Consider the following 27,099-nt stretch of genomic DNA (forward strand, 5'->3'; position numbering starts at 1 on the left):
GTATTCATCAGAAAGTACATATGATTGTCCTTTCTCTGTTCCTATTCAAAAAAATTTCCTCATATATCTTATGATACATTATATATTATACCTGTATTATACACTTTTCATCTCATTATTACTCACTCTTCCCCTTTTTCCCATTGCCAATTCATTTTATAATTCGCCATTAATAGCCTTAGCTCTAAAATTATTACTATAAATTGCATTTTCCCTAATCAATACCATTATCCCACTGTCTCTAAACCTTGCTGATGACACAAGAGAAGTGCCCAAGTGTCTCTCAGCACATGCCAACAACCCACACCTGCTGTGATGTCATTATACTTGTCACTGCAGTGATCTTCTTCCTAAACAGCAGTAGGTAAAAACTCTAAGACAGCTTACCAGCAGGACCCATCTAAAACCAAACAAACTGAAAGAGGGGACCCGGAGGACACATCCTCCCAACAGATACACAAAACACAACAAATAAAAAACACACACACATGGAAATGAGACAGTAATCTATAATGATACCTCCACAAGCTCACAACTGTTAAGCACCAAAACTAAAGATGATTAGATAACTGCAATCTCATTAAAAAAGTATCATTCATAAACCAAGAAGACCATATGTCAGAGGTAGAGAATGAGGCCAAGAAAACAGTCCACACTAAGATATGTGAAGACAAAAACTGATGAGAACTCGCAGATTTCTAAAACCTCCGGAACAGGTTTAAGAGAACAGCCCTAAGAACTCATGAAATAGAAGAAAAAGTTGAAAAACATCTAGAGACATGAACAGTTTATTCAGTGATATTTTAGCAGAAAATTTCCCAAACCTACAGAGAAAAAAACAAACAAACAAACCTATTTTGAACCCAAATATGCACAAGTAGAGAAAAATTTCTCTACCACATCAGTTCTCAACCTGTGGATCATGACCCCTTTGGGGGTCAAAAGACACTTTCACAGGGATTGCATATCAGATACCCTGATATCATTTACATTACATTACAGTTCATAACAGTAAGCAAAATTACAGCTGTGAAGTAGCACGGAAATAACTTTATGGTTTTAGGTCAGCACAGCAGGAGGAACTGCATTAAAGGGTTGCAGCACGCAGCTCTACCACTTACTGGGATCAAAATCTCAAAAGCACAAAGCAGAGAAACAGTGATTGGAAGCTGTAAAGGAAAAACACCAAGATACATTCAAAGGCAGGAATGGCAGATAACAAAAATCTCTCACCAGCCTCATCTCTCACCAGAAAAGTACTGTTTCAAGCCCTTGAAAGTAAGTGACTGTCAACCAAGATCTCTATATCCAGCAAGTTTATCACTTAAAATCTCTCTCTCTCTCTCTCTCTCTCTCTCTCCCTCCTTCCCTCCCTCTTGACTCTGTCTCCTTGAGAGAGAGGAAATGGAAATATAACAGAAGAAAAATACAAATTAAGGTAATTTATCACAGCCAAACCAATACTGTAGAAAATACTTAAAATAATACTACACACAGAAGGAAAAAAACAGCATAGGAAAACAAACATTTCACAAGAGGACTAACAAAGGAGAACCAGAAGGGATCATCCTGTTGAGCACAGTGAGCCAAAAAGCCTTGGTACTAAGGGGTAAGGAAGAAAAGAACTGTTGCTAGTCCAACCAGAACATAAGAAACAGAGACTGTTGGAGATAGCAGAGGTCTCTCCAAATTACATTGAGTGGAAATAGCCCTAACCCATGAGTTAAAAGACAAACAGTAACTCAGTTTAAAAACAAGATCTTACTGTCTCATGTCTCCAAGAAACACACCTTACTGATAAAGTCATTGGAAAAACTGGGAGTCAGAGGATGGAAGTATGTCCCCCAAGTAAACTAAAGCCATCAACAAGCGGGGTTAGCAGCTGTCCTGTTTGATGAAGTAGGCTCCTAAATCATGGATTAGGGATGTTGAAGAAGGCCTCTGCATAGTTCGATTGTTTATCAAGTCAAGGTTTCTCTGTGTCACCCTGGCTGTTCTTGAACTTGCTCTGTAAACCAGGCTAGCTTTGAACTCAACTATCCACCAGCCTCTGCCTTCCGTGCTGGGATTAAAGGTGTGTGCCACAACCACCCCAATGGAAACAGTTCACCGAATGTCTGTAAGCAATTTTTAACATTTTTGTTTAGATCACATGTTGGCACTCCCAATTTTGCAGAAGAAACACTGAAAAGCGTGAGAGGTCAGATAGTCCTCAGTCTGGTAAGAGTGAGACACCTTTGTACCCAACTCATATTTGCATCAGTCTTCCAAACTAAAACTGAACATGCCAGAGCTGACATGCCATGGATGGACTGGACTGCACACGTATCTAGAGAATATTCTCTTAACAGTTGGGGATACACGTTCTTGCCAGTGGCCCACGGAACCTTCTCCAAAATAGTCACATTAAAGACCACAAAACAATCTAACAAATACCAAAAAATAAAAATAATTTCTTGCATCTTATCAGACCATCATAGAATAAAACTAGAAATCTGCAGTAAGCAAAAACAATACACACACACACAAAGCTGCACAGATCATTGGAGACTAAACAGTACACTTTTGTGCAAAGAATGAGTCATTGAAGAAATCAAGGAGGAAATATTAACACTTCTGAAAGCAAGTGGAAATGATGGCACACCTACTAGAACCTCTGAGACAAAGCCAGGAAACTTCCAGAAGGAATGTGTATAGCCATGGGTGCTCACCTAAAACAAACAAACAAACAAAAAGTCAGGAGCTACAGAAACAAGAACACAAACACAAAAGTGGTAATGGACAGAAATAATAAGGGTTAATACAGAGATGGGTCTTTAAAAAGAGGAACTTGCGGGTCAGAATGCATTACAGTCGGGAAACAGAGAGCTGTGAACTCACACCCTCCTTTTTAGTCAGTCCTGCTGTTGGAACGAGTCTCCCCGATTAACTATTTTTAACAATTTATTTATTATATATCCTGATGGAAGCACCCTCCCTCAATGCCCTTCAGTCCCACCCTCTCTCCCTTTCCCTTCATCTCCTTCCCCTAGTCTACTGAAAGAGGGAGTTCTCCTCTTATGCCACCTGCCCATATCTTACCAAGAACTGCCTGGATCCTCTTCCTCTGTTGCCTAGCAAGACTGCATCGCCAGGGGCAAGTGACCAAAGAGATTTCAGGACAGAGGCAGTCCCTTCTCCCCTTACTCAGAAACATACATGCAGACTGAGCTGCCAATCAGGGGGTCTGAGCAGGGGGTCTAGGTCCTCTCTAGGCATAGTCCTTGGTTGCTGCATCAGTCTCTGTAGGACCCCTGGGGTCAGGGTTTTTTTTTTTTAGCTGTGTTGGTCTCCTTTTGGGCTTCTGTCCCCCCATGTCCTTCTATCCACCCTCTTCTTCCATAAGACTCCATGCATTAAGCCCAAAGTTTGGCAGTGAGTCTCAGCATCTGCTTCGATCCCCTGTTGGATGGAGCCTTTCATAGACCATCAGATAGCTCTGTTCCTGGTACAGTGGGCTGTTTCCTGGGGTGTAATCCAGGACATCCTTAGAAGGTTTTATTTGTTCTAGTGGACTTTGGCAGGGTGAGCTAGTTTATTTCCGTCTTGCAGAATGGCACATCCACTTGATTTCTGCATTCCAGCTCGGCTAATGTGTTCATTGCAGTTACAACTGGTCTTACCTTTGTTTTGGTGCCAGCAGAGCACTGCCTCACCAGTGGGTGCCGAGTTCCTCTTTCTTGACCTGTGCACAGGGAGAGCAGGCTGTCCTGTGAAACTTAAAACTGAAGTTCTCCAGAGTACTTTGGCATTTTATGATTGATTTTCCTTTATAACTATGGATGAAAAGAAGCCAAGAACACCTGCCACAATTGAGAGGTTTTATGCTGTAGATTTAAACTAAGTGAAGGCTTGGGCCCCCTTCCTGCAGCTTGCGCTCTCCCTTCCTACAAGCTGTGAGAACTTTGGCAAGCTGTTTCTCCTCTTTGGGCTTTATTTTCCTCACCTATAAAAATGAGCTAACCTTTTAAAATGCAATTTACACATTATAGCTGTAACATAAGCCTTTGTTAAACATACTGTCAACATATGTAAACTCATTTGGTCCCCAGTCACATAGTACCTTAACATCTGATGGATATAGGTGTAGATCTTGTCTTTCCCATTTGAGTGACAGGACCATATTTTCTACTCTTCAGAATCTGTATGTTCAGTGCATAAACTTTAATTGAATTAAATACATAATTCCTTTCTTGCCTATCCGAGTAAGAGTCCATGGCTACCTGAGGAAGTCTAGAACAATCGGTACTGAGGAAAACCCTAGAAGGAAGGACAAATCTTGACTAATTAAGTGTATGTTGGTTTGTTTTGTTTTGAGGCAGGGTTTTTCTGTGTGGCCATGGCTATTCTGAAATTCACTCTGTAGACTAGGCTGGCCTGGAACTCGCAGAGATCTGCTTGCCTCTGCCTCCCAAGTGCAGGGTTAAGCCACCACCGCCTGACAAATGTATGTTGATTTAATGCTTGCCTATTTATTTTCTCTTCTGAACCAAACCCGCATGAATAAGGGTCCCAAACAGCAATGTGCCAATCTCTGCTTGGTTACCTTAGGACCAGTGATCATCCGTGTAACCATGTTAATCCATTTGGGAATTCCAAAAACCCCGCTACTGAGATAATAGTGATAGGTTTTCTCCAATAGTAATGTAGGTAAGAATTAACATTTTTATTTCCTTTTTGAATGTTTATTGTTCTGCTTTGTGACCTACTGGGGCTATCTGTTTGACTGTGGGTTTGGAGTTATCCATTGGATTCCGGTGGGCTTATCTGTGGGTATACAACTGAAGATAATATCTGCCCCTCCTTCATTATCTCTGAATATCCAATAACCATCATGGAGAGATAGGGCCTCTGTGTCCTCTCCCTGATCAGTGCTTGATTGTCAGCTGACCTAGTCTTGTGCAGTCCAGTGCAGGCTGCAGCCATTGCTGTGAGGTATGTGGAAACATACTTGGCTTTTTATAGTGCTCTTATTCTAAAATACTTCTAAATTCACTTAAGAGCTTGGTGTGTGTGTATGTGTGTGTGTGTGTGTGTGTGTGTGTGTGTGTGTGTGTTCGTTCCATGGAACTCTACATAGACTAACTATGCCACCCATGAATAGTCCCCGGTGCTGCTTCCCTCTGCTCTGAAAGTTCTGTCTCCTCAAATTCTGATTTCTCTAGTCAGAGTCTGCAGGCCAGAGGAGAGACTGGTATTAGTAGACATCTTTCTGATAGTAAGAGAAAGAAAGCATCCTTGCCATTCCTAGAATATCTTGCTATGAACATTCAGTTTTGTCAAATACATTTTAAGCATCACCATATGAATGGTCATAGACTTTTTCTTTTCCTTACTCCGTAGACTACATTGATGTTATGTGAAAGTAACCATATATTCTTGAGCAAAGCCTTACTATGTAATAATGCTGTTTTCATGACTAACTGTTGACTTCAATTTGAAGAGTCATTTTAGCGTCTTTCTAAGACATTGATCCGTTGTTTTCTTTACCTGTAGCATCTTTGGCTTTGATATCAAGGCAGTGCGAAATTTTGTGAATAACTTGGGAAATATTCTTTCCCCTTCAGTTTTCTGGAAGAGTTTATGTAGAAGGTATACCTCTCTAAATGTTTAAATTCACCTTAGAAGCCGCTTGAGCCTGGAGGTCTGGTTTGTGTATATGTGTTATGGAAGACTGTGATATGTTCAGTTTCTGTATCAAGAATATTTGTACCACTTCTTTTTCAGTAATCTGTAATGTGTTTTATTAAGGATTTTTCCATTTCATCTAAGTTATCAGTTATATAGCCTTGTATTTCCTTATAATACTGTCTTATCCATTTAATATGTTTGAAATCTATAGTCGCATTTGTAAAAATTAATGCTGAATTGCTTTATTTCATTTATAAAGCAATTTCATTTATTTCATGCACATTAATAATAAGTGTTAACTCAATTTTTCTTAAGCTGTACACTGTCTTCGGGCAACATTTGTATATTATAATGAAGTAAGAAGTAAAATTCACTAAATTTGTAAACTCTACTGATTGTCTTTAGTGGGTCTTTTTCGTTAAATTCTGAGTATGAGATTCTTGTACTGCTGGTCTTGTCCCAGTGTTTTTCTCCTTACATCTTGGATAAACATGTGTTTTTTATTTACTGTTTAAAAATGAGTTTAGGATTAGGTTTGTGCACCTGGGCACTGAAATGGACTAATTCTTTTTGGATTTAGGAATTATCTGGTTTTTATTAAAAGAAAAATAGATGAAGATGGGAAAATAAGATGAAGGTCAGTTCTGTGTCCTGACCAACCCTGAGAAGATGAGCGAACTCGGCAGAGGGATGGCTGAGTCGTGACAGTGTGCCCCGACAGCTGTGCTGGAACTGTGCATGCCTCTCAACTGACCATCAGAAATCAGGAGCAGATCTCCAGTATAATCCAGTATGAAAACTGTTTCATAGATTATGTTGTGTACTCTTCTATTGTATCACTTCAGGGTTCACAAATGAGGGGACCTCATATGCTTTATTAAATTTTTCCTCCTTTGCAATTATCAACTATAAGTTGATATTACAACATATGCCAAACTTCCCATTCACAGGGCAAGATTTTGAATTTCACATGATTTTCAATGTCAGTAACCTAAGTTGTTGTGCCTTTGTTATGTGTCACATTCTGTAAACGCATTTCTTTATTTGAACCTCAGTAGACAATACTTTATAATTATTCTCATCTGTATAAAAGAAAGCATTGGGCTCACAGAGTTTAATGGTTAAAGTGCACAACTAGTAAATGACAGATCCAAGATTTAAATTCTGACTCTAAATCCCACATTATAACAGTTGTGCCGTATAGTTTTATGTCATACTGGACACAAACTAGAGTCTTCTGAGAGGCTAGAATATCAATTGAGAAAATGCCTCCATAAGATCAGGCTGTAGGCAAGCCCTTACGGGCATTTTCTTAGTGATTGATGGGGGAAGGCCCAGCCCATTGTGGGTGGTGCCTTACCTGGGCTGGCGATCCTGTGGTCTTTAAGAAAGCAGGACCAGCAAGCCATGAGGAGTAAGCCAGTAAGCAGCATCCTTCCATGGCCTCTGCATCAGCTCCTGCCTTTAGGTTATAACCCTGTTTGAGGTCCTGTCCTGACTTTCTTCAGTGGTGGACTGGGATGTGAAAGTATAAGCCAAATAAACTTCCTTCTCCTCAACTTGCTTTTGGTCATGATATTTCACCACAGCAATAGTAACCCTAAGAAAGTTGTGGTCATAGAAAAGACTAGAACTTCAAACTTTCTGCCTAGTGTGCAAAGAGGCCTCTTGAAAATACAGACATGAGCCCAGAAATACAAGGGTACGATATTCGTCTTTTGTAACTGGAAAGATTTTCTAAGGTATTTAAGATCTCTCCATAGCCCTTTGATTTTATGAAGGGAAAGTTAAGAGTGAGGGCTGAATGCTTATTTATCTCACATATGGACATAGAAGAGTAGATGGCAAAGAAACCAGTGTGATCAAGCAACAAAGCATTCATGTAAATAGCAATAGTTTTTGTTTGTTTTCTAGGTCATTAAAAATGTGAGTAAACTCTTTCAGTTGCAACAACTGGTAGAGAGGTCAGGATATTTGTCCAGAAAGTTTGCGCCCCTAGAAATAACAGCTGCATCTTAGTGTAGGAGCTTGTGAAAGGCTGCTGCAGGTGAGCCTGATAGGTGGGCTCCCCACCACTGAGATCTAACGAGGACAGCATGAAGAAAGATGCTGATCTGCTAACACTTAAGCCCAGAGACCTGAGCCCTTTGAGAAGCTGACCAAAGAGCCCTCAGTCCTTCTTTTTCACCCGTGACTTTATGTGTTTGCTCATGTCTGTCCTCCCGGTTCTGCCTGTAAATCACGATAGTGCTCTCTTCCGGCTCCTCAGTAATGGGGAAGTACTCTACACTATGAACAAAGATGCGGAGTAGCGATGGTCCAGAGTGTAGAGTACTTCCCCATTATTGGGAGCATCAGCAGCATCACTTGGCAGCCCAGTGCCGGTGGCAGGGCCCCCACCCCATACTGAACTGAAACTGCCATGAACAGTGAACACACACGGTACTGTAAGAAACTCTGTCTGTGGTTCTCACATAGATGAAAGTTTGACAGCCACCATCCTAAGGCAGATGAAGCCTTTCCTTGGAAGTGACTAAGCCTTGGCTAGGTGGTTGTCACAGAAAATGAGAAATATAGTTATACTGACAAACTAAAATCTCTGAAAACAGTAGGGACATAAGGAAACTTTCTGTATGCATTGTCCTCCATTTTCTTTTTTCTACTGCAGGTAGAAATTCTTGAGAAAAAAAAATTTTTTACCCTTTTCAAACTCTGAAAGATTTTGAGCATTGTAGATTTGAAACTTTGAAAGAATCCAATGTTTGAGGCTGGACCACAGCTCTAAACATAAAATTCATTTATGTTTTATGCATACCTTATCTCTATCGGCCTGAAGATTATTATATAGTGGCTTTAGTCCTACTACTTTCATAAGAGGTCAGGTGTGAAATTTTAACATCACTTTGGCACTCAAAATAGTTTATGATTCAAGAGTATTTTGGATTTCAGATTTTTGGATAGGTCTGTCCAATCTATATTGTATGTTGTGCCCACCAATACTGGGAGTCCCAAAAGGACATTTTTATCTGACTCTTTTCTCTTTTAAAACACAGTGCACAGGGACTGGAGAGCTAGCTTAGTGCACTGGCTGCCCCTCCAGAGGTCCTGAGTTCAATTCCCAGCAAACACAGGGAGTCTCACAACCATCTATAATGGGATCTGATGACCTTTTGTAGCTTGCAGGTGTACATGCAGATAGAGCACTGGATTGCATAAAACAAATAAGTAAATCTTATTTTTAAAAGAGAGAGAGAGAAATATTTAAAAACGAACACAATGCCTAGATTTTTGTGACAATTATTTCTGTTGCTGAGCTAAGACACCATGACCAAAGCAACTTACTGAAGGAGTCTATTTGGGAGTCTTACAGTTAGGGGGTTAGAGTCCATGGCCCTCGCTCTAGAAACATGGCAGCAGGCAGGCATGATGATGGAGAAATAGCTGAGAGTTCATATCTTAAGACACAACCATGAGAGAGGGGGAAGGGAGAGAGAGGACACAAGAGAGAGAGACTTATCCAAACATATGAGCCTTTGGAGCTATTGTCATTCCATTACCCCATATAATCCTGCATATATACCCAAAGGACTCTTAAGGCCTACCACAAAGAATCTTGCACATCCATATTTGTTGCTATGCTTCTGGTGATAGCTAAGAAATGGAACCAGGCTAGATGTCCATTCAGTGGAGGCATGGACTAGGAAAATGTGTTATACATACTCAGTGGAATTTTATTCAACTCTAAGGAAAAGTAAAATCATGACAATAGCAGGAAAATGGATGCAGCTGGAAATCAGTAATTAATCAAAATTAGCCTAAATCAAAGACCGCATTTGCTTTTATATTTGATGTGTGTGTGTCTTTATATTTGATGTGTGTGTGTGTGTGTGTGAGAGAGAGAGAGAGAGAGAGAGAGAGAGAGAGAGAGAGAGAATGATGGGGGGCACTGCTTTATGCTTTAGGATTTGAGCTATATGGCCAGAGCCTGGAAATAAGACAGAGCCACGCGTGTGCTTGCTCAGTTCTGCCGACAGAGATGCAATGTGTGCTTTTTCTGCTTTGTTAAGAGAATGGTGTCATCTCGGTGATGAATCACTGTGAGAAATCACTAGTCAGACTACTGATTTTTATTTTCTCTAGCTTGTGACCTCCGGGTCTCACACTTTAATCTTCACCAGCAATCATTAAAGTATTACATTATTCTCTTATTATTAACATTTTTAAAAGTTGGATAAAATAGAAATTAAATCACCCGATACTTCACTTTGTGTGGTCACTGTGACTAAACTCTTCATAACTCAGCATGAAGAAGGTCATTTTGAGAGTGGTGATTTTAATATGATGATTCCTCATGACTGGTGGCCAAAAATAATTCTCAAGAAGTGTGAAATATGGAGACTGGAGAAATGGCTACATGGTTAAGAGCACTTATGGCTGTTGCAGAAGACCTGAGTTTGGTTCCAAGCTCCCACATCTGGGTTCTTTCTGTTAATATTTCTACAGTCTTCTGTGCTTCCATTCAAATTTTAGAATTGTTTTTTTCTAGTTCTGCTAAGAATGTCATTGAAATTTTAATGTATATTGTTTTGATTCTGTATATTACCTTTGTTATCATAGTCAATATTCATAGTATTAATTCTGATAATGGAAGGTTTTTCCATCTTTTATTTCTTCTTTCACACACTGAAGTTTAACTTGTAAAAGTATTCATTTCCTCAGTTAGGTTTATTATGAAGGGGCTATTTTTTTAATGATTTTTATTCTCGGCAAGATTTATATTGTGTGTGAATTTTGCATTCACAACTCTACTAAAAGTGTTTACTACGTCCAAAACTTCTATGGTGAAAGCCATGGATCTTTTAATAATTGAACCATGTCATCTGCAATTTTTTGTTTTCTTTTTTTATCTTTGTTTTCTTATTGTTCTATGTAAGATATCAAGCACTATATATATTGAATAAGAAACAAATGATGAGATGTTCTTAACTTAATTCTAGATTTGTGGGAAAATGGTGTTTTCTCCCACTTAATAAAATAATGGCTTGTTTTATCATACTTAGTTTTTTTATGTTGAGATATATTCTGTCTATTCCTAGTTTCTTCATAACTTTTATCATGTAGGACTGTTGAACTTTTGAAAAACCTTTTATGCATTTATGGAGATGATCGTATTATTTATTTCTTTATTAATACTGTATTTTATTTATTTTATGACGATGTTAACCAACTATGCCCTCATAAGGCGAAATAAACTTGGTTGTGTGGTATGATTTTTTTATTTTCATTCTCAGATAATTTAATACCTGAATCCAGTGTCTCTAGATCACAGCATTCCCAAATCCTCCGTCCAGGACTACCAGATCACCCCACACACATACCCTTCCCAATTTTATGTCTTCTTCCTTCTTTAAAAAATATCGTTATTCTTAATATGAAAACTCTACCCGGCAAGGTATCGAAGCAGATGCTGAGACTCATAGCCAAACTTTGGGCAGAGTGCAGGGAATCTTATGAAAGAAGGGGGAAATAGAAAGACCTGGAGGTCTTTCTGGAGCTGCACAAGGAGAGCAACAGAACCAAAAAAAAATCTGAGCCCAGGGGCCTTTTCTGAGACTGATACTCCAACCAAGGACTGTGCATGGAGATAACCTAGAACCTCTGCACAGATGTAGTCCATGACAGCTCAGTGTCCAAGTGGGTTCCCTAGTAAGGGGAACAGGGACTGTCTCTGACATGAACTCAGTGGCTGGCTCTTTGATCACCTCCGTCTGGGGGGGGGGGGCAGCCTTACCAGGCCACAGAGGAAGATAATGCATCCAAGTCCTGATGAGACCTGATAAGCTAGGGTCAGATGGAAGGGGAGAAGGACCTTCCCTAATAGTGGTCTGGGAAAGGGCATGGGAGGAGAAGAGGGAGGGAGCTACAGCTGGGATACAAAGTAAATAAATTGTAATAAATAAAAAAAAAATTTAAAAATATTGTTATTCTTTCAAAGTATGTACGTGTATATAGGAACGTGCACCTGAGTAAAATGCCTACTGAGGTCATGGTTTTGTATTGCCCCGAGCTGGAATTAGAAGCTTGAGCCTCACAACATGGGTGCTGGGAGCCAATCTTTGGTCTTCAGCAAGAGGAGTTCCTGTTCTCAACCACTGAGCCATCTCTCCAGCCCCTTCCTTTTTATACTAACTCACTTAGTGCAACTAATACTGCCCTTGTGGATATCAGTATAGGGCGTTGGAGTTGCATGGGTGTAAATGTTGCAAATCTATTAAATGATAGCTTAAAGCATTTTATTAGGATTCCTCCTATATTTGGAAACCTATCTTATATATTTCTAATTTTATTTGATAACTTAATATTTTTCCAAAATTTGTAAGCAGTGGCATTTTAAAATCATCAGTGAATGAAAATTTGATGTTAACATAAATGGAAGTAATTGGTTTATATAGGCCCATCAGAATTATTCTTTGCAAGGACCCTGGAGATTACCACAGTGCTTGGTCTGGTATTTAAATCATCTTCTCCAGTGCTCATCAGCAATAGCCACCCTAGTCTCACCCACTCTTGGCTTGACTTCTCATTACTTTGTGGATGTTGCTTGCCTTTCTTTTCTAAATGTTAAGATCAGTGTGTCCTAAAGCTCAATACTTGAACCTTCTTCTCCCTCTCTCCCTAGCCTATATGAACCAATATATTTTTGTAGTTTTTAAATGACCTGTTTTGATAACTAAATTAACATTTCAAAAGCCAGATTCCTAATCTCTACCTCCATGGAGCTGCTAATTCCAAATCTTGATTTATCATCAAACCTCCTCAAGCTCCAGCTGGAATATCCCCAGAATAAAACAAGTTCTTGCCACCTTTGTGAGCTATCCTCCTTTTTACAAGCTGCTGCTATACAATACACTAACAGATCTTCATGATAAAGTTTAATTCATAAATTAGGTATAGCAAGACATTGGCAACAGCTAAAAATAATTACAACGGTACATTATAATAAAAGCTATGTGAACGAAGTCTTTAAAAATGCATTTTGTTCTATCCATACTTATCTTGTGATATTGTGAAATGATACTGCATCTGTGTGGGCAATGAATGACATGGGCATCGTGAAACAGTATCAAGCTTTTATACAAAGGTCACTTGAACACTGAAATCCTGTGCCATCAGTCTGAAAACAAAGCAAAGTGACTAAAGATACATAGTGTGGATACAGGCAGACAGAGTCAAGTTTTCTCACACTTCAGATGACATGTAGTTTAAACTCAGGAACTCCTCATTTCTGGAATTTTCCATACAACTGTTTGGGGGTAAGGTAACTAAAACTACAAAGTGAAACTATGAGAACAGTCTTCCCTATGAGGTGCCTCCTTTCTCTGAAAAGCTCTGGGTGAGACTTGGGCAGGAAAGTAGTTAAAACTTCTTGCCAACCTCATTCTTCCACTTCATCCAGCTAATTGAGTCAACTCATTTACATATTAACTAAACATTGACTTTTTGCCATAAATGAGCTGAAGGTCATAGATAGCTTAAGTCACTTCCAGTAGCATTCTCCTCTAATGTCTTTGTAACTAGTATTTCTCAATCTTCTAATGAGAAGTTGTTGGCTGGACACAAAGGCACACACTTATCATGTCCTGGCATCATAGGAGACTGAGACAAGAGGAGCATTTGAGCCCAGAATTTCAGGATCAGCCTGGCAACATAACAGCAAACCTCCCTCAAAAAAAAAAAAAAAAAAAAAAAAAAAGACATTATCAGGGGCCATTTTAATATTTTTATTTTTTACAATTTATTCATTGTATATCCCAATTGATGCCCCTTCCCTCCGCTCCTCTCGGCTCCACCCTCCCTTCCTCCCTTCTCCCCCCTATACCCTTCCCCTAGTCCACTGAAAGGGGGAGTTCTCCTTCTCTGCCATCTGCCCATAGCTTATCAAGTCTCATCAGGCCTGCCTGAATCCTCTTCCTCTGTGGCCTGGCAAGACCACATCATCAGGGGCGAGTGATCAAAAAGCAGACAACCAAGTTCATGACAGAGGCAGCCCCTCCTCCCCTTACTCGGGAACACACATGGAGTCTGAGCTGCCAATCAGCTGCATCTGAGCAAGGGAGCTAGGTCTTCTCCATGCATGGTCCTTGGTTGCATCAGTCTCTGCAGGACCATAGGCTATCTAAAAATTATGGACAGAATGACTCTGATTGAAGCATGATTAATTTTCTTCTTTTCCATGTGCCATTACTTAATTGTTACCTGAACCCACACACTCAGTAGAGAATCTAGTCAACAAGTGAGTGGCCTGCCTTATTGCTGAATCAGTAAATAGTCTAACGTGGCCCCATCGCCGTGTAGTCAGTACATACATAAGTTGCTTAAGTAGCTTGAGAGTGTTTGGCTTTCTCTGATTCAGGATGGCCCACATTAATCTTACTTAGTTCACGATGGGGACAAATGGCATTTTGAAGTCAACACGCCACCTAAAAGTACCAGAATCTGTTTTGCGTTTCCTCCAGCCCTCGGTTGAGGCTTACCTGGCTCACATCCTTTCATTTCCCAATAGAACTCTTGTTGCAGCTCCCCACTCATGTAACTCATGTTTCTTTCTGTGAAGTGGGCTGTGTCTTTGTGTATAATATGTGGGTCAAGTATTTAGAACAGCAGTTCTCAACCTGTGGCTCATGATTCCTTTGGGGATCAAACGAGGCTCTCAGCGGCCTATCGTAAAACAACTGGAAAACACAGATATTTGCATTACGATTCACAACAGTAGGCAATAACAGTTGTGAAGTAGCAACAAAATAATTTTATGGTTGGGCTTCACTAAAACATGGCAAACTGTGTTAAAGGGTCACAGCAATGGGAAGGTTGAGAACCACTGCGTTAGAGACACCAATCACAACAGCTTTTCTCACAAATGTCTTGTAAGTGCCCTGGACTCCAAGTGGACTTCTTTGTCCAGGCTATGAAGAAGTTTCACGTTTCATTCTTTGTAAATACTCTTGTGTGGGAGGGTGGGAGGGTCTGACATTGTTAGTGTAACTGCTTATTGGTGACTATCTGTCCTTCACTTCCTTCTTTTATCTTGCTATACTGTTTTACTTGTTTGTGTTCCTTAACTTTTAAATTTCATATCATATAATTGTTAATGTACTCAGTATATGATATACTGATGATTATAATGTTTCCATAGGCACCACATACTCTAATCAGTATTTTGCTGATAAAACTGCACTTCTGTATATTTCTTGCCCTTAAAGGCTCTGCTCATTCTGTTTATCCAAACATTGTTTCATCTGTCTCTCCAAGCCCTTATCCTAACTGAGTTCATTTTGATTGTGATATTACCATTATTTCTAGGCTTTGTTCTCATAATCCAAGGTAAAATTCATGCTGTGCTCATTATGTTGTCTAATTACTTTGGATATACATTCATACATTCATACATAATACATACATTCGTACATGGCACACTCTCATTTCATGGTGTAATTAGCTGTATAGGGTTTTTTAGTAACTTGAATGTGATTTTTATAAAAATAATGACTACTAAGAGGCATCACCACCTGCTTGTTCACCCATCAGTAAGACACAAATGCTTTAGACTGGATTTCCAGGTTTTGTTTTATTACTGAAATATTCAAGATGGTGACAAGTGTACCATAAATGGGTTTCTGGATGGGGATCAATAGTGGTTTTGTGGCGTCATTTCAATAGCTATGTTCTTTTGTTTCAAATTATTTCCAGCCTCATTTATTCTAAACGGCTCAGCAGGGATGCCACCCGAAGACTGTCGACACAGAGAGTTGTAAACTTGGCACGCCGTAACCAAGTTTCACTTCCTTATTAGACAGTTTACATTCTACGATGACTGGCACCGTACATTTAGAATCTCCAGTTTGGTAGAAATATTAAATGCAGATTGAAGAAAGGAGTCAGCAAGAATAAGTAGAGTCCAGCTAAGGGGTCCTGTACAAACTGTAGAAGCAGTAATGAGGCCCTGGGGTTTATAACGCGTCTTTTTAGTTAGCATACCCTTAAAACGTAAGAAGCAGCAAAAGAGGGGCTGTCATCCATCACTGGCAGGGGGTAAAGTGGGAAAGGTCCTGTGCTGAAGTCTGCTGGTATTTCAGGAAGTTAAATATAGAGTTACCATCTAGTCTTCAGTATACTCAGCACTGAAAACTGACATGGGAGCATCAGAAATGCTAGCTAAAAGGTTCAAACAACCAAAGTATTCCTTAGCTAATTATTTTTAAAGTATATCCACACGGTGGAACACATAGCAATAAAAATCATTAAGACAAGCTACAGTATGAATCTTGAAACTCTTAACGTTAGCCTCAAGAAGAGGGGACAGAAAGGAACACATACAGTACAGCATGACACATGCAAAGTAGGCAAATCCACAGAAGGCCAGGGCTGACGAGGGCTTAAGACCCACAGGCTTTCCCTTAGGAGTGATACAAGTGTTTAACAACTAGATAGTGGTAATAATTGCACTCCATGCATATTGTAAATACTAATGAATTTTACATTTTTAAGCGATCAGAATACAAGGGCTGTAGAAAGAGCTCAGTAAAGTGCTTGCCGCACAGTCACAAGGACCTGAGTTTGATCCCCAGCACCAGTGTAAAAGGCTGGGGTGGGCATCTCCCAAGAAATGCTTAGTTTAAATTCTAGCTCCCACACACATATTCTACACAGCTTGCACACACACACACACACACACACACACACACAAATAAATATGAAAAATGTGTATTTTACTATAATTTCTGACAGAAGTCAAAATTAGATGCGCTTTTAAAAACAACAATAGTTAAGCAAAAATCACTGGATTAAGTACTTTCCGGGGACCCCGAAGAAGTATATTGTGGTGCACATGATCCCAGAAGTATAGTAGACATAGAGACTGATAGAGAGAGTGTTAAACTGTGTGTGCTGAATCTTTGATACCTCTGTATGGTCTAAACAAAATAGGAGTGTGCGTCCTGGCACCGTCTCGATGACAGTGCATTCAGGGCTGTTGTGGGGAATTTAGTGAGTACTGTTCCTTAAAGAGTAAACAGATGGCAGGGGACATGGTTCAGTGGTAGAGCACTTGGCCAGCATGCACGAGGCCCTGGGTTCAATTCCCAACAAAGCGCAAAAGATAAAAAAGCAAAGCTGTACACAAAAAGGACATTTGCTCAACCATGTTTGTAGCAGCTTTATTTGTAATAGCCAGAAGCTGGAAACAACCCAGATGCCCCTCAACTGAAGAATGGATGCAGAAACTGTGGTACATCTATACAATGGAGTATTACTCAGCAATGAAAAATAAGGAAATCATGAAATTTGCAGGTAAATGGTGGGACCTGGAAAGGATCATCCTGAGTGAGTTGTCCCAGAAGCAAAAAGACACTCACGATATATACTCACTCATATAAACATACAATATAGAATAAACCCACTAAAAGCTGTACATCTAAACAAACTAAGCAAAAGAGAGGACCCTAACTAAAATGTTCAATCCCCATCCTGAAAGGCAAAGAGGATGGACATCAGAAGAAAACGAAAATAGGAAACAACCTCGGAACCCGCTACAGAGGGCCTCTGAAAGCCAGAAGGAAACAGGAAACAACCTTGAAACCTGCCACAGAGGGCCTCTGAAAGCTTCTGCAGTATAGACTGTCAAAGCAGATGCTGAGCCTGATGACCAACTGATGGGCAGAGTGAAGGGAATTTTATGTAAGAAGTGGGAACTAGTAAGAGCTGGAGGGAACGGGAACTCCACAAGCAGAGCAACAGAACAAGATAATTTGAACACAGGGAACTTCCCAGAGACTCATACTCCAACCAAGGACTATTCGTGGAGATGACCTGGAACCCCTGCACAGGTGTAGCCCATGGCAGTTCAGTGTCCAAATGGGTTACATAGTAATGGGAAGAGGGACTGCCTCTGACATAATCTGATTGGCCTGCTCGTTGATCACTTCCCCCTGAGGGGGGAGCAGCCTTACCAGGCCACAGTAGAGGACAATGCAGCCACTTTTGATGAGAACTGATAGACTAAGATCAGAAAGAAGAGGAGAACCTCCCCTATCAGTGGACTTGGGGAGTGGCATGCATGCAGAAAGGGGAGGGAGGGTGAGATCGGCAGGGGAGGAGGGAGGGGCTTATGGGGGGATACAAAATGAATAAAGTGTAATTAATAAAAAAAAAAAGCAAAGCTGAGTAAAGACAGGACATAATTAAGGCTTATATTCTTGTTTGCCTTATTTTCATTTTATGCCCACAGCTAATTAGTTTCAATGGTGTATATTTTAATAATTCTAAAATGCATTTTCTTATTTTAAGTGTTAACTTTATTTATTTAGTAGTTTCTTTACATCCCAACCATCATCTTTGTCTTCCTCTCTTCCTGGTCCAATCCTCACCTGCCTCAGTCCCCCTCCCTGCTGACCTAACTTTCACTCCTCTAACCCACCCTAGCTCTTCAAGTTGCCTCAAGACTGAGCATATCCTCTTCCATGGTGGCCTGACAAGGCAGTCTTACCAGGAGAAAGTTATCAAAAAGCATGCAACAGAGTTCATGTGAGAAACAGCCCCTCCTCCCCTTACTAGGATGCCCACAAGAAGACCAAGTTGCCCATCAGGTACATATGTGTGTGTAGGGGGCTTAGATCCAGTCCATGCATGGTCCTTGATTGGTGCTTCAGTCTCCCCACCCCGGACCCATGTTAATTGGGCCTATTGGTCTTTTTGTAAAGCTCCTGTCCACTCTGGGTCCTTCTATTCTTCCTCCAACTCTTCCACAAGGCTCCCTGTGCTCCTCCCAAACTTTGGCTGGGAATCTCTGCATCTGTTTCCATCCTTTCCTGGGGGAATCCTCTCAGAAGAAACCTATGCTAGGCTCCTGTCTTCAAGCATAGCATAGTGTCATTAATAGTGTCAGGGGTTGGTTCTGTCCCATAGGGTAGGTCTAAGTTTGGGCCAGTGATTGGTTGGCCATTCCCTCATTCTATGCTCCATCTTTATCCCTGAGCATCCTGTAGGCAGGGTAAATTTGGGGTTGAAGGTTTTGTGTATGAGTTGGTATCCTCCTCCCTCCACTGGAAATCCCACCTGGCTAGGATGTGGACACTTCAGTCTCCATGTCCCCCATTGCTAGGAGTCTCCGCTAGAGAAAACCCCATATCATCCCAGAGCCTCCTCCCCCCCCCATCTGAGGTCTCCAGTTTGCCTCAGAAATGCCCATCCCACGGTTTCTCTTTTCTCTGCAAGCCCTCTGTCCTATCCTCCTCTCCCAATATTTTCTCTCCACTCTTGTTTCCCTACCCTTGTGTTCCTCCATATTCCCTCTCCTCTCCTGTTCTGTCTCTTTAACTACTGATGCTGCCTATTCTATTTCCCCTTCTGAGTCAGACTCAAGCATGCTCCCTTGGGCCCTCCCTGATACTTAGTGCCTTTGGGTCTGTGAATTGTAGGGTGGTTTTCCTACAAGCTAATATCTACTTTTAAGTGAGTACGTACCATGTGTGTCTTTTAGGGTCTGGTTTACCTCAGAATAGTCTTTTCTAGTTCCATCCATTTGCCTACACACTTCATGATTTCCTTGTTTTTAATAGCTGAGTAGTATTTCATTGTGTAACTTACCACATTTTCTTTATCCATTCTTCGGTTGAGGGACATCTGGGTTGTTTCCAGATTCTGGCTATCATGAATAAAGCTGCTACAAACATAGCTGAGTAAATGTCCTTGTTGTATGATAGAGCGTCTTTTAGGTATGTACCCAGGAATGGTATGGCTAGGTCTTGAGGCAGGGCTGTTCCAAATTTTCTGAGAAATCTCCAGATTGATTTCAAAAGTGCTTGTGCAAATTTGCACACCCACAAGTAATGGAGGAGTGTTCCTCTTTTCCACATCCTCTGCAACATGTACTGTCACTTGAGTTTTTGATTTTAGCAATTCTGATAGGTGTAAGATGGAATCTCAGAGTCAGTCGTTTTGATTTGCATTTCCCTGATGATTAATGGCATTGAGCATTTTTTTAAGTGCTTCTCAGCTATTTAAGATTCCTCTGTTAAGAATTCTATGTTTAGCTCTGTACCCCATTTTTTAATTGAATTGTTTTGTTTGTTAGTGTTTAATTTCTGGAGTTCTTTGTATGTTATAAATATGAGCCCTTTGTCAGAAGTAGGGTTGGTGAAGATCTTTTTCCAGTCTGTAGTTTGCTGTTCTGTTCTGTTGACCATGTCCTTCACCTTACAGAAACTTTTCAGTTTCAAATGAGTTTCTTCCATCCTTTTTCTCCTTGTTGCTGAATGTGCATTTCTTACCTGAGGTTCCTGTGGCAGCTTCCTAATGGTTTCCCTCTCCCTAAGCTGCCCTACTCTGTTTTCTTCAATATGTTACAGACACAGCACCCTGCCCTAAAAGCCCTTAATGCTTTGACGTAATGTCTAAGATTCTTATAAATTGGGAAAATATGCTACCCAAGTCCTGTAATCCAATCCTTCCTTAAAGTCCCTGTTAGTAGACCACGTGGTCTTCATGGCACACATCCTTTCCTTGGTGTGCCCCTCAGTGTTTATTGATCTGTCTGCCCATTCTTGAATACTCTGGGTCCTCAAAGAAGTTGTCCTAACCCATCCAGGCTCAGATTAAGGTCATAGCTTTGCTGGGCCTCAGTACGCTGTGTGTCTGTCAGGTTACTGATTTCTCATTGTTTTATTTGTCTGATTCTTCTATGGGATTGCTGACTTCTTGAGTCAGGGATGGGATCTGTCTTCCATGAATGAACATGGCAGGTACCCAGCAAAGCAAACTTTAGCACTATTATATGTATTGCATGGTATTCACAATTAATGCTGAATGAGAATTTTGAAGAAATAAGAGAACTGAATATATGTCATGCAAAAGATAGCAAGCATAGACTGATTTAAAAGGAGACATGACATTTGGAGTGAGCTATGAGTTAGGTAAAAATTTTTGAAGAAGTAGATTGCATTCCGTAATTATTGAAAAGTAACTACACTAGTGTACCAGGACTTGAGGTCGAATGGATCCTATTTAGTATATTGACTATTTAGTATATTGAACAGAGGTATTTCCAAAAAAAGAGCTTGGCAGTTTTGTTTTATTTTATAGCACCTTGTTTTGGGGGTGTGGGGTTGGTGGTGACCAGATGGTACAGTGTTACGTGGAAGCCAGAGGACAACCACGGGTGTCTGTCCTTTCTGCCTGAGGCATGGTCATTATTGCTTACCTCTGCAGTGCATACACAGGCCAGTGGGCCAGTGAGCGCCTGGCAGTCCCGCCTCTGCCCCCATCTCACTATGCGAGTACATCATTACAGATGTGTTCTGCCACACCCAGCTTTCCCTGGGTTCTAGAGGTTCAGACTTAGTTCCTCACACTTGCGCCCGAGCCCTTTGTGATTTGTGTGAAGCAACTGTAGCTCTCAAACTTTATCTAACAGCCAACTGTTTTTTAGCATAAGCCCAAGGAAAAAGTATTACTGTGGCCAGGTTTCAAGGAAGTTACCTGGTTTCAGTGACACTTAGGTTTTTTCTTTGCCATTCAGAAATAGCTTCGTACACTCTTCTAACTGGTATGTTCATGCATAAATCTCAGCAGGCTAATTTTCAGACCATTTGCTGTACTTGTTAGATCAGTTTAGAGCGCTCTTAATTGTAACTTGTATATCCTATTCACTATATTAAGGATTAAATAGAAGGCTACGGTCTTACCCCCTCCCATTTCTATACCATAAAAGACTAAAATAATCACATCTCTCTTGCGCACAGAACAAAAACAAATACTTCATCACTGTCTAATAATACATTTTAAGTAGAAAAAACTAAGATGGTAGTTTTTTTAAATGCGAAAGTTATGTGTGTGTCCCCTTAGACAAAAGTTGTTTTTAATTATGTGAGTGCTGAGTGATTTTTTTTCTTCAGATGTGCTACCACATGTATTTCTTTTTAAGTCAAGGCTCAGCTTGCTAAGGTCTTGGACGATCTCTTGTCATACATAGAAATCTTTAAAATTACAGACCATAGACTTGTATTGCTGAATTTACACAGAAAACTGTTTCAGTTTCTTTGTGGGTTCTTCCCAACAGTACCAACATATTGTGTTTGAAGGTATTTTACCTATGAGGTAAAGCTTTTATTATGTGTGGAAATTCTTTGCTTTAAACACTAAACACCTACATTAACCCTTGGCCTAGGCTAACCTCAAACAAATAAGTTGTTTCAAGTTAGTGGCTGCTATCCCGCATTTCTAAGTTTCAGACTTAAATGTTTAAACCAAGGCTTAGAACAAGCTGTAGCCCAGGCAGGCTCCTTTGTTTTGCACAGTATTGCTAGGCCATGTCCTCACCTCTTTTACCTGTGGTTGATTCTACAACGTGAGGGTTATAAAGACATCCTCACATCCTGAGATTGGCTTATGGCAAGGAGACATCATCCAGAAGAGGGTGAGGGAACTCCTGGGGAAAGGGGTATGGGAGGAGGCAATGTCTGGAGGCTACAGATGCAGTTGGTGTTGCTGGGAACATGGCAGAGAGATCTGTTGCAAATTGGGCTCTCATAACAAAAGACTGTGTTGGCTAACAGATGCTGGGTATACAGAGCAGGCAGACTAATAACGACTAAAATGTGCTTGTGCTGGATAATTTTTACACCGTTGATTGTATAAAAAAAAAAATGAACTTGGCATCAGCCTCAACCTGTAGTAGAATGAAACCACCCAGGGATCAATTCATGGCACCCAAATAATGGCTGAAAAGGATGACCTTTTTGTAGTGATGATTTTCTGTATCTTAGTTGAGGAGTTCAGACTTTACAGGTGAATACATTTGTCAAAGCTTAGTGTATAAACACTGATGATTTGGTCTTATGCATTTTGTTGTATACGTTTTAATTATGAGACAACTCCTAAGTAAATATTGGGCTCTAAGTATTGTGCCCCCAAAGTGGTTAATACTTAAATGCCAAAGAGGAAATGAATTAATGAACCCATAGAAAGACAGTTGGATTAGGAATATGATGACCCAGTGTGATAAAACATTAGTCTAGGTCAGATTGTACATGTATTTTTTGTAAAGGTGTTTCAATTTTGTTAAAGATTTTCTTCATAATGAATTTCTGAGAGACTTCTGTGTGAAGAATCAGAAGTATCAGCAGGGAGAACAGTAAAGACACTGAGCTGCTGCCTTAAAAAAGAGCCCTTGAGTCCCACATTCTTAAAATGACTGTCAGTTTCAACGTTAGAAGTCTTTGTCTTGTGGTTGAGCATTTGACTGACGGATTTGCTGCATGTGGTCTGTTTCAGAGACAGTCATTCTGCTAGCATTGACACGTGTGCATTTCTGTCATCATTCATGTGCTCCAGTAGAACTCTGCTGATTGATGGCCCAGTGGAACTTAAAAGAGGCCTGCAGAGGCAGGAGAGGCACCTTTTCCTATTCAATGATCTGTTTGTCGCAGCCAAAATCAAGTAAGTAAATTGTATACACTGAATAATCGTTGGAAAGTTGAATTTCCTCTAGCAAAGTCCACGTTCTCTATTTGCTGCTTACTATAATTATGTTTGGTCTGCATTAAACGACTAGCATATTTTATGAAGCTTTAATCATGTTCTTATGTATCTGGATGTTTTGTTTTTTGTTTTTTGGTTTTTTTTTTTTTTGCCACATGCATGCAGTGCCCACGAAAGCCAGAAGAGGGCGTCAGGTTCCCTCCCCGCCCCACCCCTGAACTGGAGTTGTGGATGGTTGTGAGCTAACATGTGCAGAGTTGAAGCTGGGTCCTCTGGCAGAGCAGCCAGCGTTCTTAACCACTGAGCCAATTCTCCAGCTCCTGTAGCTAATATCATAAATGAGATACTTGAGGGTTCTTTTTTTTTTTTTTTTTTAGTTGTTTATTAAAGTGTTAACTTAGGTTCCTGTTTGCTCCATGACCTGAGTAAATATAGGAGGGATGGTGAAGAATGTGACAGGTCTAACCCCTGCTTCTCTGAAGCCTGCATTCTTACAGGATGGGATGTGGGAACTTGCATCTTTATACGAGGGGTTACAGGTAGTGACCAACACCAGGAGCAAAACTTAGGTGCTGGAGTAGGAAATAAAAGATAAGGGGCGGCGGGGGGGAGGGGGTGTCATCTATGTAGTTGGTGTAAAGAATCAGTAAAGGATGAAAAGCAACTAACCATTAAAGACAGGATGAGCTAAATAACAGATTCCTCTAAAACACAGCAGTTCAAAAGCTACCAGCATCTGCTGCAGTTTGTATCAGGACTCGGGACTATTTAAGTGGACGGCTGTGGCGCGAGGACCCTCGTGACCCTGGGGCTTGGCTGGAGGATCCACTTGCAAGCTGGCAGCATCCGTTTCTCACTGGATATTGGCCAGAGACATTCGTTTCCCCTCATTTGATCTCCATCATAGTACTCCTCATAGCATGGTACCTGCTTCCCTCATGGTGAAAAGTCTTTCGGAAGTGAAAATACCATCACTTCTGACCTGTGCTATTGGCTACACAGACCAACCTGGGTACGGTATGAAAGAGGACTTCACAGTGGTGCATCAGGAGGCAGAGAGCACTGAGGGATGCTTTGGAAGCATGGAGTCACTAAGCTATACTAGAGAGTTTGGAATTTAACCTTTAGACTCAGTTGGGGAATGCCACAATGTGATACATATTTTTTTAAAGTATTTATTCACTATAAAGAATGGGTTGTAGGAGAAGCAAAAGCAAAAACAAGGAGAGTACACGGGAGGTTGCTCTGGTGGCCTTGGGAGCTTTACCTGGGGAAAATGGCAGTAGGGCTAAGATTGCAGACTTATGGGGATGTTGGGGATACACCTTAGAGGTATACAAGAAGACCGACTTTCCATTCAGCACGAGCTATCAGTGCAGTTAACACAGAAGGTGGTGGCTGCGATGCGTGCTCCATTCTGCTTTCTTGTTATTTATAAAACATCATGAAGGATCAGACTGCTTTAACAGATTTTCTCTGCAAAGTGATTTTCAGTCACTAGGAAAAAAAGAAAAAGCAAACACTTGTTAAACCTACACTAAGTTATGCTATGTCAAAAGTAAGACTGGGCAGAGCCGGATATTGATGTAGCGAAACTCCATTTAATCTGAGAGGTATGCTTGTGGCAATAAGAGTGAAACATTTGATAGCACTTAACTGTCAGTAATTAACCTAAAGACCTTAATTTTCAAAACCATCTTGAGTTGAGTATTTCCCTCACTGCAAACATGAAATTGAAATGGCGCTCCAACATTATAATGTTAGTACTTGGCTGAGTCTATATGAGGAACTCCCTGCTGTGCCAAACCTTTGGCTACTCTAACTGCTCAGCCCTGGGTGAAGGGTCAGGGTGGAAGCCAGATGGTTTAACTTGCCAAAATAACGGAGTGTCGCTCTTAGTCTTCAGTACTTAGTCCCCCTTGTGCGTCACCCCTTCAATGTCCTTAGTCATAGTATAAATCTCACTTGGGCTTTATATTCTCTGTAGTGGATGAGTTTAGGGGTTCCTGTTCATGTGCTGTACCTTGGATTTCACTGCAGCTTTTATTTACCCAAATGGTTTGAATGCTAGGAAATTCATTTCCCCGGGCATTCTCTTCAGAGTTCACAGTGCCTTCTAACTACTTACGTCTCAGAACTCTCAGGAGTATTAACTATATTGTATTTCCATAGTAAGGGTCTAAGGAAGATGAGGAAGAAGTTGCTGAAAAGCAGTCACAGCCAACTGAAGGTTGTGTGCCTTCTAGGTCCCCAGAGCTGAACACTAACTATGTTAGCACCAGTCTCTGTTTTGGTTTGTTTGTTTTGTTGTAGTACTTTTCTAGTTTAGATTTTGTTTTCAGGTTACAATTGTTCAGTGTTTAAGAATATACTAAAAATGTTTCAGAAAAAAACTCTTAAGACTTCGTGGCTTTAGAAACATAAATTACCTTAACATTTAACATTCTATTGAAATTTTATTATAGATTTCTCTAATTCTAGGCTCATTTTCAGTGTCTCCTAAGATGGAAGTACTTAACAATTTATAAATCATGTCATTATGTATATCCACTGAAATAATTTTGAAAGTAAGCAAGTTATATCTCTTTTACCACAGAGATAAATCTAAGTTGGGTTTTGATCCCAAAGTAGTATTCAACATATAGGTCATTCAACATATAGATATTTGCTGCCATTAATGCAGTCATAAGAACTAAACTTGCCCAAATTATAAGCTGCTGTTTCAGAAACTGGAGATGGGAACAATAAGACCTTCTTTGTCCATAATGAGTGGAAACTGCACTCTCGTGACAAATGCAGAACCGCCTAGAAAACGAAAGAAACAAAATAACATGAGCACCCGTTTTTATTTCTATCTCGCTAGATATAACAACAATTTTAAGATAAAAAATAAAATAAAGTTAGCTGACATGTGGACAGCAAGCTGTGTGGATGAAGTGGGAGAAGGCGACATGCACGCGCCGAGGTCCTTTGTCCTGGGCTGGCCCACAGTGAACTTTGTGGCCACTTTCAGGTAAGAGCTATGGTTTGTCCCGGGTTCATCTGGGTTAGCTACTATAGCCATGTCTAGGACAGAGAAATGTGGTCTCGCCAATTTCATGCCTAATTTTTAAGGAAAATATTCTGCTGTAGATAGGTATTGAGTAATTTTTCCTTCGCCAATAAAAACCTTCAAATGGTTGACTTTTCATCTGAAGACCATTATTAGATTAAAATATATAAAAATTCGTGATAAATGTTGGGAATTCAAAGAGAAATTCACCTTGGGTTAGACGGTGGTTTTTAAAAAGGGTTTATGGAAAAAATTAGAAGGAAAACAATTTATGAGATGACAGAAGTAGAACTGGGTGATCTGTCTGGGAACCCTTCCATTCTTAATGTCTAGGAGTGTGTTTGAAATATTGAGATTTCAAGTATGATCAGTTCTTACAAACCACAGAAAACCACCAACCTTCTAGTTGATGAACTAGAGCTTTTTGTTGCACAGGTAATGTGTCAAAGAACTTTGTGTGCTAAGTTCTGCTTTGCTATCTATAGAGATTATTATGTCACAGGGTGGACACGAGTGTCCAAAGACTCATCCGTAGGCTGGTACACGTTTAGAAAATGCATGAGTACAGAATGTGTGTTTTTCAGCCCGACATAGTTATTTGGCTCTCAGGCTCAGCGTGAGCTGTTGAAAACGCATACCTGTGATTTTGAATGACTACCCCAACTCCATGTTGATTTTCACTTTATAGATTTAAGTGTTTATCTCTCACACACACGAAGCTTTTCTGCTTCTTCCTGCTTTACCACCAAACTACTCGGGCGTCCTTCTGAAGCCAGACTGGTAAAGTGTTGGTCTGTAAATAAAGAGCAGGCATGCCACATGATCTATCCTGTTGTGACTGTGGA

General features: G+C 40.4%; 1 protein-coding gene across 1 annotated transcript in view; it reads left to right on the forward strand.

Annotated features, from left to right (window-relative positions):
- Arhgap20 (Rho GTPase activating protein 20) overlaps window positions 1-27,099 on the forward strand; it is an 83,117-nt gene that overhangs the window by 20,013 nt on the left and 36,005 nt on the right. Inside the window, exons 3-4 of the mRNA XM_055622279.1 lie at window positions 22,996-23,160; window positions 26,066-26,215. Of these exons, the coding sequence (XP_055478254.1) occupies window positions 22,996-23,160; window positions 26,066-26,215 (315 nt within the window). The remainder of the gene's footprint in view (window positions 1-22,995; window positions 23,161-26,065; window positions 26,216-27,099) is intronic.

Source organism: Psammomys obesus, unplaced genomic scaffold, assembly GCF_907164565.1.
Source record: "Psammomys obesus unplaced genomic scaffold, mPsaObe1.curated_primary_1811, whole genome shotgun sequence".
Classification (NCBI taxonomy): domain Eukaryota; kingdom Metazoa; phylum Chordata; class Mammalia; order Rodentia; family Muridae; genus Psammomys; species Psammomys obesus.